The sequence below is a fragment of the Salmo salar genome, chromosome 22 (genome assembly GCF_965601325.2).
Source record: "Salmo salar chromosome 22, fSalSal1, whole genome shotgun sequence".
Classification (NCBI taxonomy): domain Eukaryota; kingdom Metazoa; phylum Chordata; class Actinopteri; order Salmoniformes; family Salmonidae; genus Salmo; species Salmo salar.
In genome coordinates this window covers 18086250-18102125 of record NC_138312.1, presented here as the reverse complement: position 1 = coordinate 18102125, position 15876 = coordinate 18086250, and the positions used below count along the sequence as shown (strand labels likewise).

Here is a 15876-nt window from a genome sequence, read left to right as displayed (position 1 = left end):
AGACACACGTATACAAGCGCTAGCACACTCCCTCTACACACATGTACATTGTAATATTGTTTAATGGTGGTATTATACCTTTTTCATTGTAGATATGTAGTGGTGTAATAATGTTATTTGATGCACTGTTTTATCTTTTGTTTTATATGTAATGTAAGTGCCTTAATGTGTTTGGACCACAGGAAGAGCAAATGTGGATCCCTAATAAATACAAATACTGTACAAACTGAAATGTGTTAGTCACATGCGATGTCTCAATTGGGCAGAGGGGCGCGCTGAATCATTCATGGTGGACGACAAGTTTACAATTCCCTTCCTCTGTCACAATTCTCATGAAGAACAATCACAATCTTCATTCTGAAGTGTCACTGTCAGAGAGGACAGTATGAAATGGGCGTGTTCGGTCACAGCGCTACAGTATACCAGTTAGGCTATCTACGTTGGAATACTTCCTTATTCCGAGCTACAGTCGCCGAGGATTCAGTTGTACCTTCCAGTCATCTGAAGAACGTGTAGTACTTTGGAGTAACTGCTCTTCAGATACTTGTATAAACGGTCAGTAAGATTGACTCAATTTAAATGGAGTAATTTCGTATGCAACCACTGTAGGCGACTCGATATTGGTTTACACTAGACTGTCTTCTGTGGACAGTGTAATACAATATAATTGTTAGAGACATTGTTGCCAGTTGCTATGTGATTTTAGTTCCAGACAGATCAAAATCAAATAAAATGAATTGTATTTGTCACATGCGCCGAATACAACGGGTGTAGACTTTACCGTGAAATGCTTGCTTACGAGCCCATCCCAACGATGCAGTTAAAATATAATAACACAAAATTAAATAGTAACACAAGAGTAATAAAATACACCAAAATATAGCTATGGAGTACCAGTACCAGATCAATGTTCAGTGGTACGAGGTGATTGAGGCAGGGTAATGTAACCAGGAATCATGATAGATAACAATATGAATAAAGAATATAGTGCGTGTGTGTCAGTGGAGTCTGTATATTGTGTGTGTATAGAGTCAGTGCAAATAGTCCGGCTAACTATTGAATTAACTGTTTAACATTAGCAGTCTGACCGAAGTCGCCCTAAAAAGGATATAATTATATTTACACTTACTTGACCGGTTGTACATGTTGGTCCTTTTGACGGTAGGAGGTGGAGATAGGTTATCCACAGGAAAGTGTTGTTTACTTGACTTTTTGCGGCGCCTGTACTGGCAGACCATGGTTGACCAAAATGGTTGACCTTTTATCCCATTATAAGAAGGTCCATTCCAGTATTCTATATCCCAATACTATGGTGATATCACTGAGCTGGATGTTGAATTATCGTTAAAAACGGCCTAAAAAAATATCGCAACGTTTTTTTGTATGATTCATTGTTTTGGGGTGGTTGCACAAGAAAACACAAACATTCTAAAATGAATTGATTTCAAAAGCTGTGTATACCTCTACACAGAGATATGCCTCAGCCTCTACTTATCTGGCACTTATTTATACATTAGAACATTTAAGGCCATGCTTTGAGTGACAGCACAATGGAATGGCTGTGACCTCACATTCTCATAATACAAGTGAATGATCAGAAGTATAGAATAATACTTTGTTTACTTCTTTCCCTGACAGGGTGCCTGCTAGTCACACAATTTATGCATTGCTTGTCAGCAGGACCATTGTTCACTTTAGAAGAGGAATGGAATTTAAAGGAGATGGGAAGGACAAGTTCTTCATAGTGACACGGGGGAAGGCGAGAAAAGGCTTCTCCAGAGGATGTATCGGCCGTGTGGAAGCAGTGATGCATAAGGGAGAGCTGATGGGACTGTTGTACGGAGGTGGCAGCAGTGGGAATCCTAAGAGCGGGGACATAGTGAAGAGGGAGGACACGTACCCCCTCACCCGACACCAGGCCCAGCTGCTGCTCTTCGTGTCCCCCTCCAGCAAACGCCTAGAGCTCCTGTGTAACCCCCAGCTCTTTTCAGCCATCTGTGTACTGTCTCAGGATGACTTGGTAGTGGTTAAGCACAAGAAAGGTCACCAGCCAGGCCTGGTTCGGAACCTGATGCTGATCGGTAAGAAGGAGAACCAAGGGGACCTGCTGATGCTGGGCTTTGAGGTTGAGTTTGTGGTGAGTATGCAACTTCTACAAATATGGTATGCAAGCCCGTGTCAGCATAGGGAATGGATTCCAGCATTTTGTCCAAAGTATAAGCACATAATCAGGAATTTCAACTGTCTGTTTGATCCTCTCATCAATAAGTGAAACATTTTAGCCTATTGATGTCACAGTATGGCAGACACTGTGAGCTGTACCTGTCAAGTACATGTGAACTTCTCATTGATTTACATGAGTGACAGCAGGAGACAAGAATGTTCCTCTCGGGGGAAGATCCAAATGTTATCTGATTAGTTACAGCACCTAACTTTTACGTAACATCTGAAACTTGATAACATTATCTGAGCAATTGGCAGTTGCTCGAAAGCAGTTTGTTGTATTTCTGGCTCGTCAGTAAAAATTCTCAGCACAGCTACTGTATGGGATTGAGTGTACTTGATTTACTGAAATTGTCCTGTTTCCTTTCCATTTCAGCAGGACTCTGATCAAACAGTGTCCCCTAAGAAGCCAGCCCCTCTCCCCCTGTTCAGTGCAGCAGACATTATCCAGGTTGTCCCAGCGCACTCTGTAGGCATTGGCCCTCGCTGGAAAGACAGTTATTCAGAGGGTTAGTACTGTATGTTTACTTGCTGGTGATCAATGCCCATGTATTCTCATATATTAGTATGCAAGCACATAGGCCTACATGTATTTGTTTACCAAATATGACACATTTTACCTGGTTTTTCTAGTTTTCCAACCCACTAGCCTACATCAGGGATGGGCAACTGGCGGCCCCCCTCTTGTAGGACCGTGGGCCAATTTATTTTGGGGGGCTGGGGGCTCAGTCAGGTTCTCAACTTACTGTTGAGAGTTAGAATAGTGGAATGCACAAGGTGCAGTTTTGAAATGTGGTTGTGCATCAGCGGTCACTCAATTAGCCCATGTCAACTAATTTATTTTTGATTGGTAATTAGTCTAGCAGCCAGCTATGTAAACTTGTAGTAATCATGGTCGAATTACCGCCCGGGGTGGGGCCCATTGATCATCAGTTATCATATTAAAAACGGCAAACATTTTTCTCCACTCTATAGCAAAATGTGTAGAATTGCAGGAAATTTGCTGTAAAACTGCACATTTTTCTCTCCGCCCCATGGCAAAATGAGTAGAATTGCATGAAATGAGTTAGAAAATTGCTAAATCTTCTCTCTGTACCATGGCAAAATGTGTACAATTGCATGAAATGAGTTAGAAAATTGCTAAATCTTCTCTCTGTACCATGGCAAAATGTGTAGAATTGCAGGAAATTAACTTTAAATCTTAAAGTTTCTCTTTGCTGTCACGAGGGGGGGCCACTAAAATGTTTTGCTCGCAAGGTGGGGGTATGTAGACCCATAAGCCAAAGTTGCCCATCCCTGGCCTACATACTGTACATGCTTTCTTGAAAGAAAGCACAGCAATGGTACCAGGAAAAGAATATCAGCTTTCAGAATCCTGTGGCTTGGTCTCATTTTAAACATGCTTTGCAAAGACACATGTGGCTCAGTTTGTAAAGCATGGTACTTGCAACTCCAGGGTTGTTGGTTTGATTCCCACCGGGGGCCAGTACAAAAAAGTATGAAAATGTAAGTTGCTCTGGATAAGAGCGCCTTCTAAATTACTAAAATGTAAGAAGACAGAATTCTTTGAATGATTATCATCACTTTCAAAGTTAATCTGTACTACCTGCTGTGAATTGGTGCCCCGACAAGCAAACGATCCCCACCTCCCCCTTAGAAATGGTAAATGTTATTGAATGGCAATGAGCAGCACCTGCGGCTAGACAGTGGGGCATAGAGCAGTTCTTATACAGAACTGGTAAAACTGGCTGAGGTGCTCTGGAATGTAGCAGCAGAGCACCATCACATGCTCTGGAATTTGTGTATATTGCATGCTCTGAGCTCTCTGCATACCTCTTGTGGAGATAAACAGACATGTTTACCACAGGTCAGTCTCATGACATGGGATTTGTGACAAGGAGAGAAACCATGTGATGTGTCATTTTTACCCCTCTTCAACTTCTTCTCCCCCAGGTCTAAACAGAAAGGCGGTGTCACGTATCAACTCCATGCCTAATATGGGATCTCGTGAACGACAAGTGAGAGGTATAAACCATTTAGACCAGAATGTCACCCAAACCCCAACCCAAAGCCCGTCACACCACCCTTTTGAGGTGGGATCCATTGTGGAGGTAACATCCAACACTGGGATAACTGTATACGGGGTGATCCGTTGGATGGGCGTCCTTTCAGAAAATAAAAACGACTGGGCCGGAATTGAGCTGGTGAGTGTAAGATGTGAACTGTGTAAGCAATGTTCTTGAGTTTGCCTATTATACTCCTCTGAGATGTAAATATCTCAATCAGTTTTGATTCCTCAGCAACTCTTTTGTGGTTTTGCCATCAGGATTATGAGGTGAATAATTGCTCAGACGGGACGTATGGAGGCCAGCAGTATTTCACTTGTAAAGAGGGCAGGGCCTTGTTTGTGCCCCTCACAAAGTGCAGTCCAGATGGAAGGTTCTTATGTCCCCCCTCTGAAAAGGAGACCCTCAAAGCAACAGATATCCCCCCAGGTTAGACACCACTTATATAGGTCCTAATCCTACCTAACACTAACACACACATAAACAGTGTAGATAGGTTATGGCATTGTAATAATAGCCTAATAAGCATGAGTTTGCAGCTCACACTCCAAACCAAACACACAATGAATCAAAACACCAACCAACAGCAGATATAAAACATGTACCAGTTCTATATCTATTATCTAAGTGGTACTTCATCATGTTTTTGTATGGTTTGTATCAGTCATTCCATTGGAGGAAACAGACGAGAACGTTCCTCCTATCCCTGAGTCGGAAGCCCTGTCTTTGCTCGTGGGCAAGATGAAGGGGATCCAGGGGCACTATAACTCCTGCTACCTCGACGCCACTCTCTTCAGGTAAACTTAACTCAATCCCGTCTGGTCAAATGTTTTTTCTGTAGGTCATTGTTCCTAACTCTCCTAATTGTATGAAAATGTGACTATTTATTGGGGATCCTTTTCATTGAGCCCAGTTTATTGTATTAAAGGAATTAATGTTGCACCATGACCACTGCCAATATAATAAATCTACTACTTCTCTCCACAGTCTGTTCAGCTCGTCGATGACCCTGGACAGTGTTTGCCACAAACCAACTGGCACAGAAAAGAGCATATCTCGCTCTCTGAAGAAAGACATTGTCAACCGTTTGCGCAGGTATAAACATTGTCTGTACTTGCAGTTTTCTAGATCCTCTTGACCTCAGGCAGGCCTGTATTGTCAGCTGGTCTTCAAATAAGGGTGTTATGGCATTGTAATTCAACCTAGACTGAAACAAAATACCCTTTATGTGGTTGTAATGCATGTCTGATATTACTCTGGCACATTGGTAGTGTATGTTCAGGTATATGCACTTCATATGAATGTGCATCTCTGTGTTTGTATTATGGGAAAGTGTGTTGTGTGTATCTTCGTGTGTGGCCACCAAGAGTGACAATAGTGTGTGTGTTATCCACAGACAAGGTTTTGTGCCTGCTGAGAGCGTAATGAACTTCCGCAAGCAGCTCGGATGTGACACCTTTGTAACAGAAGAGAAAGGTACGCTCACACACTTCTCAGAGTGCTGATTCTATGGGTCTCTTTACTGTCGTGTTTAAACAGAAATGAAATACCAGCCAAGGGAAATGATGTCTGAATTAGGATTTTTAAATGGCTGCAGTGTCTCCGATTTCACCTAAATGGTGTTATCCTGCCTCCATGCAGACCCTGAAGAGTTCATCACAATCCTTCTACAGCGGGTGCTTTGCATGAAGTCATTGCTTAAACTCAGGTTTGAACCAGTTCACCTTTCACCTTTCTCTAGTTGCCCTCCTGATCAATATATGTTCTCTTTCTTGCATGTTATGCTGTAGGCCACTTATTTCTCCTTGTTTCCCCTCCTCACACTTCTTATCTCCATTCTCTGGGATTCTGAGTGTCTGTTAGACCTTATTTGACACTGCCATGCCTGAGTTGCTTAGCTTGATTGTTCTCTGGGCCTCAGGTCGAATAACAACACATCTCAGGATGCCTACACATTCCAGATTATTCTGGATAAGGAGCAGGTGACACAGACTCCCACTGTCCAGCAACTCCTGGATATCTCCTTGTTGTCTTGTGGCCTCAAGTTTGAGGAGGTGGGTGATACTGTGCAAGGTTATCTAAGGACCAATATTTACAAGGCCTTGTAGGCAGCGCACCTTTTGTTTAGAAGGCAATCACTTTGTTTTAATATTTAGGCCCTGTGCAGTCAAAAACGAGATTTCCCTGTGTTTTATATATATATTTCCACACTATGAAGTTGGAATAATACTGTGAAATTGTGAAAATTATGATAATGCTCTTTTAGTGTAAGAGCTGTTTGAGAATGCCTGAAATTTCTGCCTGTTTTGATGGGATGGAGTTTTGGTTTAGTAAATTGACTTAATAGACCAATAAGAAATAGAGTTCCAAACCTCTCTGCCAATAACAACTAGTTTTCTGTTTTCCCCTCCCCACTCAAACCACACCCAGATAGTCCTAGCAAAATTCTTGCTTGAGAAATTGCTCTAACAATTTGAATTGAAAACAATCACATTAAGGTAGAGTACTTATTTGTTACCCAGAAATTATTTGATATTCAGATAAAAAAGGCTCCATTGGACCTTTAATGTCTCTAATATGTCCCTCAGATCCCATCCTGCCTCATGGTCCACATGCCAAGGTTTGGGAAGAAGTACAAGATGTTCCCCCACATTATCCCCTCAACAGAATTTGACATCACAGATCTTCTATACAACTGTGAGTTTCAGCACAATCGCATAATCACACATATGCCACGTATACCTATGAATAAAAGTAAGGCCATGCAGTAACTCCCTACGCATAGCTTACCATAGTAAACTGTCTTCAGGCTGAGTGACACCTTTCCACCTACTTCTCCCATCAGCCCCCCGAGAATGCTTCCTCTGTGGACGTCTGGCAGAGTACGAGTGCCCCCAGTGCCTACAAGACCGCAAGCTCCAGCCAGGAAGAATCAAACAGTATTGCACTACCTGCAAGACACAGGTATACAGTAGGGTCAGAAAGTACTGCCACCCTTCATAAAGATGAGCAAAAATGACTGTATACCATAAATAAATACTGAGCTATATTGTATGAAAAAAAAAAGGAAATTATATTATTTTATACAAATACAAGTAACAAGTAACACGTAAATCTTTTTTCTCTCAAAAAGGTAGGGGTCAAAATGATTGACACCCAGTTTTCCATACCTTGCGAGCACTGAGCCTTTTTCTAAAATGTTTCATGAGACTGGAGAACACATGGGGAGGAATCTTAGACCATTCCTCCATACAGAATCCTTCCAGATCCTTGATATCCTTCATCTGTGTGTAACCGATGTGAAATGGCTACTAGTTAGCGGTGGTGCGCGCTAATAGCGTTTCAATCGGTGACGTCACTCGCTCTGAGACTTGAAGTAGGGTTTCCCCTTGCGTTGCAAGGGCCGTGGCTTTTGTGGCGCGATGGGTAACGATGCTTCGTGGGGTGTCAGTTGTTGATGTGTGCAAGGGTCCCTGGTTCGAGCCCAGGTTGTGGCGAAGAGAGGGACGGAACCTACACTGTTACATGTGCTCACTGACTGCCCTTAACAAGGGCCCCAGGACTAGTGGAAGCAAAATAGCCCCATAACATCAACGATCCACCACCATATTTTACAGTAGGTATGCGGTTCTTTTCTGCTCATGCATTCTCATTTTGATGCCGAACCCACCGCTGGTGTGCGTGGCCAAAGAGCTTTATTTTCATGTCATCCAACAAATGTAAACTCCAGGAGTTTGCTAAACGGCATTGGCACTTGGATTGGAACTGGTGCTATGGTCAGATGACATGAAACTAGAGCTCTTTGGCCACACACACCAGTGGTGGGTTCGGCATAGAAATGAGAATGCATAAGCAGAAAATAACCCCATACCTACTGTAAAATACGGTGGTGGATATTTGATATTATGGGGCTGTTTGGCTTTTTTTAGCATACAACTGGCTTTTTTTAGCATACAATATAACTCAGTATTTGAAATATTTATTTAATACTGTCATTTTTGCTCATCTTTATCAAGGTTGTCAATAATTTCAGACCCCACTCTACACAGTTAAGGATTGGGAAGAGGGAAAGTAGAAAGGGAGATTCAGTTAGTTAAAGGAGATGAAATCAATATACTTGCAGGTAGAAAAGCTGTAGCTCAAAGAGTCATGACTCTTTGAGCTACAGCTTTTCTACCTGCAAGTATATTGATTTCACCTCCTTTATCTAACTGAATCTCCCTTTCTACTTTCCCTCTTCCCAATCCTCCATCTCCACTTCTACCTTTGTGACAGGTGCACACTCATCCCTCTCGGCAGAGCCACTGCCCTAGAGCCCTGGCAGTGCCAGCGGAGGTGCCAGCAGATGCCCCTGTACCTAGGCACAAAATGCAGTTGTTCGCTGTGCTCTGTATCCACACCAGCCACTATGTGTCCTTTGTGAAGTATGGCCCTGGCCCTCGCTCCTGGCTCTTCTTCGACAGCATGGCAGACAGATGTGGTGAGATTAACCTCAAAGAACACAGTTACAATACATTACCAAAAGTATGTGGACACCTGCTCTTCGAACATCTCATTCCAAAATCATGGGCATCAATATGGAGTTGGTCCCCCCTTTGCTGCTATAACAGCCTCCACTCTTCTGAGAAGGCTTTCCACTAGATGTTGGAACATTGCTTCGGGGACTTGCTTCCATTCAGCCACAGGAGGGCGGTTAGGCCTGGCTCACAGTCAACGTTCCAATTCATCCCAAAGATGTTCAATGGAGATGAGGTCAGGGCTTTGTGCAGGCCAGTCAAGTTCTTCCACACCGATCTCAACTAATAAGTTCTGTATGGACCTCGCTGTCTGCACAGGGGCATTGTCATGCTGAAACAGGAAAAGGCCTTCCCCAAACTGTTGCCACAAAGTTGGAAGCACAGAATCGTCTAGAATGTCATTAAATGCTGTAGCGTTAAGATTTCCCTTCAATGGAACTAAGGGGCATAGCCCTAACCATGAAAAACAGCCCCAGACCATTATTACTCCTCCACCAAAAATTTGATGAACTGACTTGTTGGAAAGGTGGCATCCTATGACGGTGCCACGTTGAAAGTCCCTTAGCTCTTCAGTACGGGCCATTCTACTGAAAATGTTTGTCTATGGAGATTGCATGGCTGTGTGCTCGATTTTATACACCTATCAACAACGGGTGTAGCTGAAATAGTCGAATCCACTCATTTGAAGGGGTGTCCACATACTTTTGTATCTTTGTCTAAGAATCTTGTCTATTGCCATCAAAAGTTTATTTCAAAACCTATTGAGTGGATGTCGGGTTGGTAAAACATTCTAAAAGGAAGAACAGACCGCTAAATTCATTTCTTCTGAGGTGCTGAACAAATAATAGTTTCCGTTCAATTGCAGACTGTTCCTTGCCTTGTAAAGTTATTTATTTGTCTTACTTGTCACTAGATACCCAATGACTTACTTTGTCTTTGAACCTGATGTAGAGAACACTGCAACCTGACGTAAATGTCTAGTCTTATCTGTCTTTCACTTGTCAGATTTCTAATCTTCAGTCCCCTCAGGTGATGACCAGAGTGGCTACAACATTCCAGAGATCAGGGCTTGTCCTGAGGTGGGTGACTTCCTGTCTCAGTCAGAGGAGGAGCTAGCACGGGCTGACCCCTCCCAGGCTGGAGAGCCCGTCCGCAGGCTGCTGAGTGACTCCTACATGTATTTGTATCAGAGTGCCTCCATGGCACTCTACAGATAAAGTCAGCACAAGGCTGAAGTGTACTGGGGATAACACAGCATTCTCACAACAATGCTACAATAACCTTGGTTTCAGAGTCGCCATGGCGTCAATTCATTTTCACAGAAATAAAACTGATGATTAGCTGAAGACCTTGAACTTTAAAGGCTTTTATGAGAACAGAAATATACACCAAGGTTTTCTCAAATACTTGACCTTTGTTTCAATAAAGATTGATTGATGAGGTTGGGGTTAGGAAGGGCAAGTGAACTATATTATTTTTTTCCCCTCATTGCCTACACCAACCATTTCCTACTCACTGCTTGTATTTTGGCAATGTTTTATTGTTGCCAATTTTATGTAAACATACAGTATCATATACTCTAGATCAGTGGTTCCCAAACGTGTTATAGTCCCGTACCCCTTCAATCATTCAACCTCCAGCTGCGTACCCCCTCTAGCACCAGGGTCAGCGCACTCTCAAATGTTGTTTTTTGCCATTATTGTAAGCCTGACACACACACACACACACACACACACACACTATATACGATACAGTATTTAAAAATAAAAATTAGTGTGAGTTTTTGTCACAACCCAGCTCGTGGGAAGTGACAAAGAGCTCTTATAGGACCAGGGCACAAATAATAATATAATAATCAATCATGTTGATGTTTATTTAGCCATCTTACATATAAAACTTGATTTGTTCATCGAAAATTGTGAAAAACTCACCACAGGTTAATGAGAAGGGTATGCTTAAAAGGATGCACATTGTATTGGAGAGAGTCTCAGTCTTAAATAATTTTCCACACACAGTCTGTGCTTGTATTTCTTTTTCATGCTAGTGAGGGCCGAGAATCCACTCTCACATAGGTACGTACGTGGTTGCAAAGAGCATCAGTGTCTTAACAGCGCGATTTGCTAAGGCAGGATACTCAGCGCAGCCCAATCCAGAAATCTGACAGTGGCTTCTGATTAAATTACATTTTCACATAACCGCTTGTTGCAATTTCGATGAGACCCTCTTGTTCAGATATTGGTAAGTGGACTGGAGACATGAAAGGGATAACGAATCCAGTTGCTTGTGTCATCCATTTTGGGAAAGTACCTGCGTAATTGCGCACCCAACTCCGGTGCTTTGCTATATCACATTTGACTTCGTCCGTAAGCTTGAGTTCATTTGTCCACAAAAAAAAGAAAGGAAAGACCTGTGTGTTGTCCTTGTTAATGCAGACAGAGAATAGCTCCAACTTCTTAATCATAGCCTCAATTTTGTACCGCACATTGAATATAGTTGCGGAGAGTCCCTGTAATCCTAGATTCAGATCATTCAGGCGAGATGGGCCAGTCGTGAGAGAAACTCGTCATCATGCAAGCGGTCAGACAAGTGAAAATTATGCTCAGTAAAGAAAACTTTAAGCTCATCTCTCAATTAAAAAAAAAACATGTAAATACTTTGTCCCTTGATTACCAGTGCATTTCTGTATGTTGTAAAAGCATTACATGGTCGCTGCCCAAATTATTGCATAGTGCAGAAAATACACGAGAGTTCAGGGGCCTCGCTTTAACAAAGTTAACCATTTTCACTGTAGTGTCCAAAACGTCTTTCAAGCTATCAGGCATTCCTTTGGCTCGGTGGTTGCTGCAATGTACCCAAGTGGCGTTGGGAGCAACTGCTTGCATGCGCGTTACCACTCCTCTATGTCTCCCTGTCATGGCGCAAAAGCCATGACAGGGCAGTGCCCCTGTGACAACAATTTTAGACCCCCTTGTGGCCCCCCTAAATGTGGAGTATGAAATAATTTTTACATAACACATTTTTGCTATCATATTTTTTTACATCCGTTATTAGACAGTGGCAATGCGGAACATGGCCTTTTGCCTGCTAATGCCTGCAATGCAGTGAAGAAAACGATATGACAACAATAATGTCTAATGTAACTGGCCACTCTAACAGTACAACTGGCTCCAGCTTGGCCCCCCCAGTTGAAATGGTCTAGAACCGCCACTGCTCCTGCCATGTCCCTGATGCGTCGTGAAACAGTGTTGTTTGATGAAGTAATTGTCTGTATAGTTTTTTTGGCCTTTTCCCCCAAACATTGTCCCAGCCATATCCGCGGCAGCTGGAAGAATTAAGTCCTCCACAATAGTATGGCTTGTTTGTCCTAGCCACTCGGTAGCTCACCATATAAGACGCTTCTAGCCCCTTATTAATTGTATCTGTTGCTTTTATACATGTCTAACTACTCAAAAGTCATCTTAATTCTCGTTCAAAAAACTCCCATGGCTTATTTTTCAAATTGGCATGTTTTGTTTCTAAATGTCTGCGCAAGAGTGAAGGTTTCATTGAGTTGTTAGATAGTACTTTTGCACATAACACACCGTGGCTGAGGAAAGGCACTACTCCCAATATAAATTAACCCCAAATCAATGTTGTGCTCGTGGAAGCAGAACAGCTTGTGTCGTCGACAGTTGCAGGTGTAGTACTGCTGGTAGTAGCAGTACTACCAGTAGAGCGGGTATGTGTCTCTATGGACGCGGGCAGCAGCTACATTTGGCTGCATACCGACCGTTAGTAGAATTCCCGTGAGAGAGTAACGGTTAATGTGATTGGATGTTCATTATTTGACTAGGCTACCTGTATTTGACATTGTGTTGTTATTTCGCTGAACACTAAATGGTTTAGTTTTATTTTTGGCAGTGAAACGAGGCTACTCAGACGAGAAAAAAACCTCACCCAAATGTATAGCCCTGTTGGAAAATATAAATGGACTCTTTGAAAATGTGAAGAAAATACATTTTTATAAAAAATGTAAAAAAGTGAATCACATTTTTATTTGGCGTACCCCGGATGGCATTGTGTACCCCAGTTAGGAAATACCTGCTCTAGATTTATGGAATTGGATCTATGATTAGGACTTCTTGTGGAATTCTGTTGAATGTCAGTGTTTTTCAGCTTTTTTATATTGAAGGAATTAAAGAATGAATGATATACTCTGGTACCTTTTTATGTTATATTCACTGAACATGTTGTTGAAATGACAAGGTTGAGTTATCCATGCCTAGTTAAACTTGATTGAAACAGTGCTTGAAATGATCAGAATTTGCATTTAAACTATAAAAAAAATTATGGGATAATGAATTATCTGTGTTTTCTGATTTCCTCCCAATTGTGCTTTATATATACACACCACAGTTCTTAAATAACTGATGATATATGTGTTTCGGGTATGGAAAGGAGATGGAGAGATGCATGCTGTAGGGGTCTCCAACAGGTCGATCGCGAGCTCGCAGCCCACCTATGAGCAGTAGCCGTGTGTGGGTAAAATCACTGGGGAAGCAAAGCCAGGAAAAAAAAGCCATATTACAACTTATGTGTTGTGATAATTGCTTTGTTTGCTCTATAACCTGTTAGTTCATGTGCCTTGACAATGTCATATATAGGCTTAAGGCCAAGACAATAAGAAGACACAGTGGCAGAATAAATTCAACCACACCTTTGTTTCATCACAAAACAGGACAGCAACATCTATCTGGTGGAGTCCACTAGGCACATTGCATGTAACAAACAGTTACCTACAGCATGGTCAATCAAGTTAATGTTTCCAACATTTTCTGTGCTACTAAACAACTATTTATTTAGAACACCAGAGTTACAGCAAGTTTATTCCAATCAATGTAAGCTAACTATAATTTGGCTGTCCATGCTGATTTCTCTGTCTGTCTGTGTGTGTGTGTAAGTAGAAAAAACATGTTGACTCACCCGAATTGTAGAGAAACGCCAATGTCAACCTCCAATCTTTCCTGTTGCCGAAATGGTCTATGACTATCATACAGCACACGCTTTTAGTTTTTGTTGTCCTATGCTACCTGGCTAAAATGCTTGCTCGCTAGCCAAACTTCCTTTCATGGGCAACAATTAGCCAGTTTGGTAACATTAATCTACTGTTATTAAAAAAATAATAATAATCATTTTCAATATAGAAATGCTACCAAAAGGGGCCTCCCGAGTGGCGCAGTGGTCTAAAACATTGCATCGCAGTGCTAGCTGTGCCACTAGAGATTCTGGGTTTGAGTCCAAGCTCTGTCGCAGCCGGCTGCGAACTGGAGACTCAAGGGGTGGCGCACAATTGGCCCAGCGTCGTCTGGGTTAGGGGAGGGTTTGGCCGGCAGGGATGTTTGCGCGCACTAGAGACTCCTGTGGCAGGCCGGGCGCAGTGCAAGCTGACATGGTCGCCAGGTGTACGGTGTTTCCTCCGACACATTGGTGTCACGGATGTCGTAATGTAAAGACCAAGGCGCAGCGGGTTGCGTGCTCAACATTATATTTATTATAAAGAACACGAAAAAAACTATAAACAAAGAACGACAGGAACAGTTTTGCAGGTTAACTAAAAGCAGTGCAAAAACAACTACCCACAAACAAACAGGTGAAAACAAGCTCTTTCAATATGACTCTCAATCAGGAACAACGATGAACAGCTGTTCCTGATCGAGAGCCACACAGACCACAAAGAAATATACAAACTAGAAACCTAGAATACAAAAAACCAGAACATACACCAAAACCCCGGAACACATAAATAAAACACCCCTCTACAATAACCATAACCCCCTAACCACATAAAACAAATACCCTCTGCCACGTCCTGACCAAACTACAATAACAAATAATCCCTATTACTGGTCAGGACGTGACATTACTACTACTACTCGCTCGGTTCTGAGCTGTAGGCAGACTCACTCGGTTCTGAGCTGTAGGCAGACTCACTCGGTTCTGAGCTGTAGGCAGACTCACTTGGCTCCGGACTGTAGGCCGTCTTACTCCGTTCCGGACTGTAGACCCTCTCACTCCGTTCCGAACTGTGGGCCGTCTCACTCGGCTCTGAACAGTGGGCCGTCTCACTCGGCTCTGAACAGTGGGCCGTCTCACTCGGCTCTGAACAGTGGGCCGTCTCACTCGGCTCTGAACAGTGGGCCGTCTCACTCGGCTCTGAACAGTGGGCCGTCTCACTCGGCTCTGAACAGTGGGCCGTCTCACTCGGTTCCGAACTGTAGGCCGTCTCACTCGGTTCCGGGCTATACACTCTTACCGGATACTCTAGACGGGGTACTGTCTCCGGACACTCAGGACGGGGCACTGTCGCCGGACACTCAGGACGGGGCACTGTCGCCGGACACTCAGGACGGGGCACTGTCGCCGGACACTCAGGACGGGGCACTGTCGCCGGACACTCAGGACGGGGCACTGTCGCCGGACACTCAGGACGGGGCACTGTCGCCGGACACTCAGGACGGGGCACTGTCGCCGGACACTCAGGACGAGGCACTGTCACCGGACAGGGCGCTGTCGTCGGAAGCTCGGGACTGGACTGACGCACTGGAAGCCTGATGCGTGGGGCTGGTAGTGGAGGTACCAGCCTGGGGACACGCACCTCAGGGCTAGTGCGGGGAGTGGGAACAGGCTGAGTTGGACTGGGCTGACGCACTGGAGGCCTGGTGCGTGATGCTGGCTGTGGATATACCGGGCCGTGGAGGCGCACAGGCGGTCTCGATCGCACCTCCTGCACAACCCGTCCTGGCTGGATGGAACTAGTAGCCCTGTACGAGCGGAGTGCTGGTACAGGGCGAACTGGGCTGTGCAGGGGCCTGATGGTTGCCGTGCGTAGAGCAGGCGTAGGGTAGCCTGGACCTAGGAGGCGCACCGGTGACTAGATGCGCTGCGCAGGCATCCTCCTACCAGGCTGGATGCCCACTCTAGCACGGCACTTGCGAGGGGCTGGGATCACTCGCACTGGACTGTGCGTGCGTATGGGCGAGATCGTGCGCACTTCTGCATACCTCGGCGCCCTCCACTCCATACGTTCCTCA

General features: G+C 43.8%; 1 protein-coding gene across 2 annotated transcripts; it reads left to right on the top strand.

The window, feature by feature from the left end:
- The first annotated feature begins 369 nt into the window (after window positions 1–369).
- On the top strand, window positions 370–12997 carry LOC106582893 (ubiquitin carboxyl-terminal hydrolase CYLD). Of its 2 annotated transcripts, none has more exons than XM_014166484.3 (14): window positions 370–555; window positions 1639–2137; window positions 2603–2732; window positions 4177–4427; window positions 4550–4718; window positions 4954–5086; window positions 5277–5384; window positions 5686–5765; window positions 5931–5997; window positions 6211–6343; window positions 6878–6986; window positions 7135–7253; window positions 8565–8769; window positions 9836–12997. In XM_014166484.3, the coding sequence occupies exons 2-14, from the start codon at window positions 1706–1708 to the stop codon at window positions 10021–10023; spliced, it is 2124 nt and encodes a 707-aa protein (XP_014021959.3). In that variant the 5' UTR covers window positions 370–555; window positions 1639–1705; the 3' UTR covers window positions 10024–12997. The 2 variants fall into 2 exon arrangements, with proteins under 2 accessions (XP_014021959.3, XP_014021958.3); XM_014166483.3 differs by having other exon boundaries at window positions 390–555; window positions 2600–2732.
- The last annotated feature ends 2879 nt before the right edge of the window (window positions 12998–15876 follow it).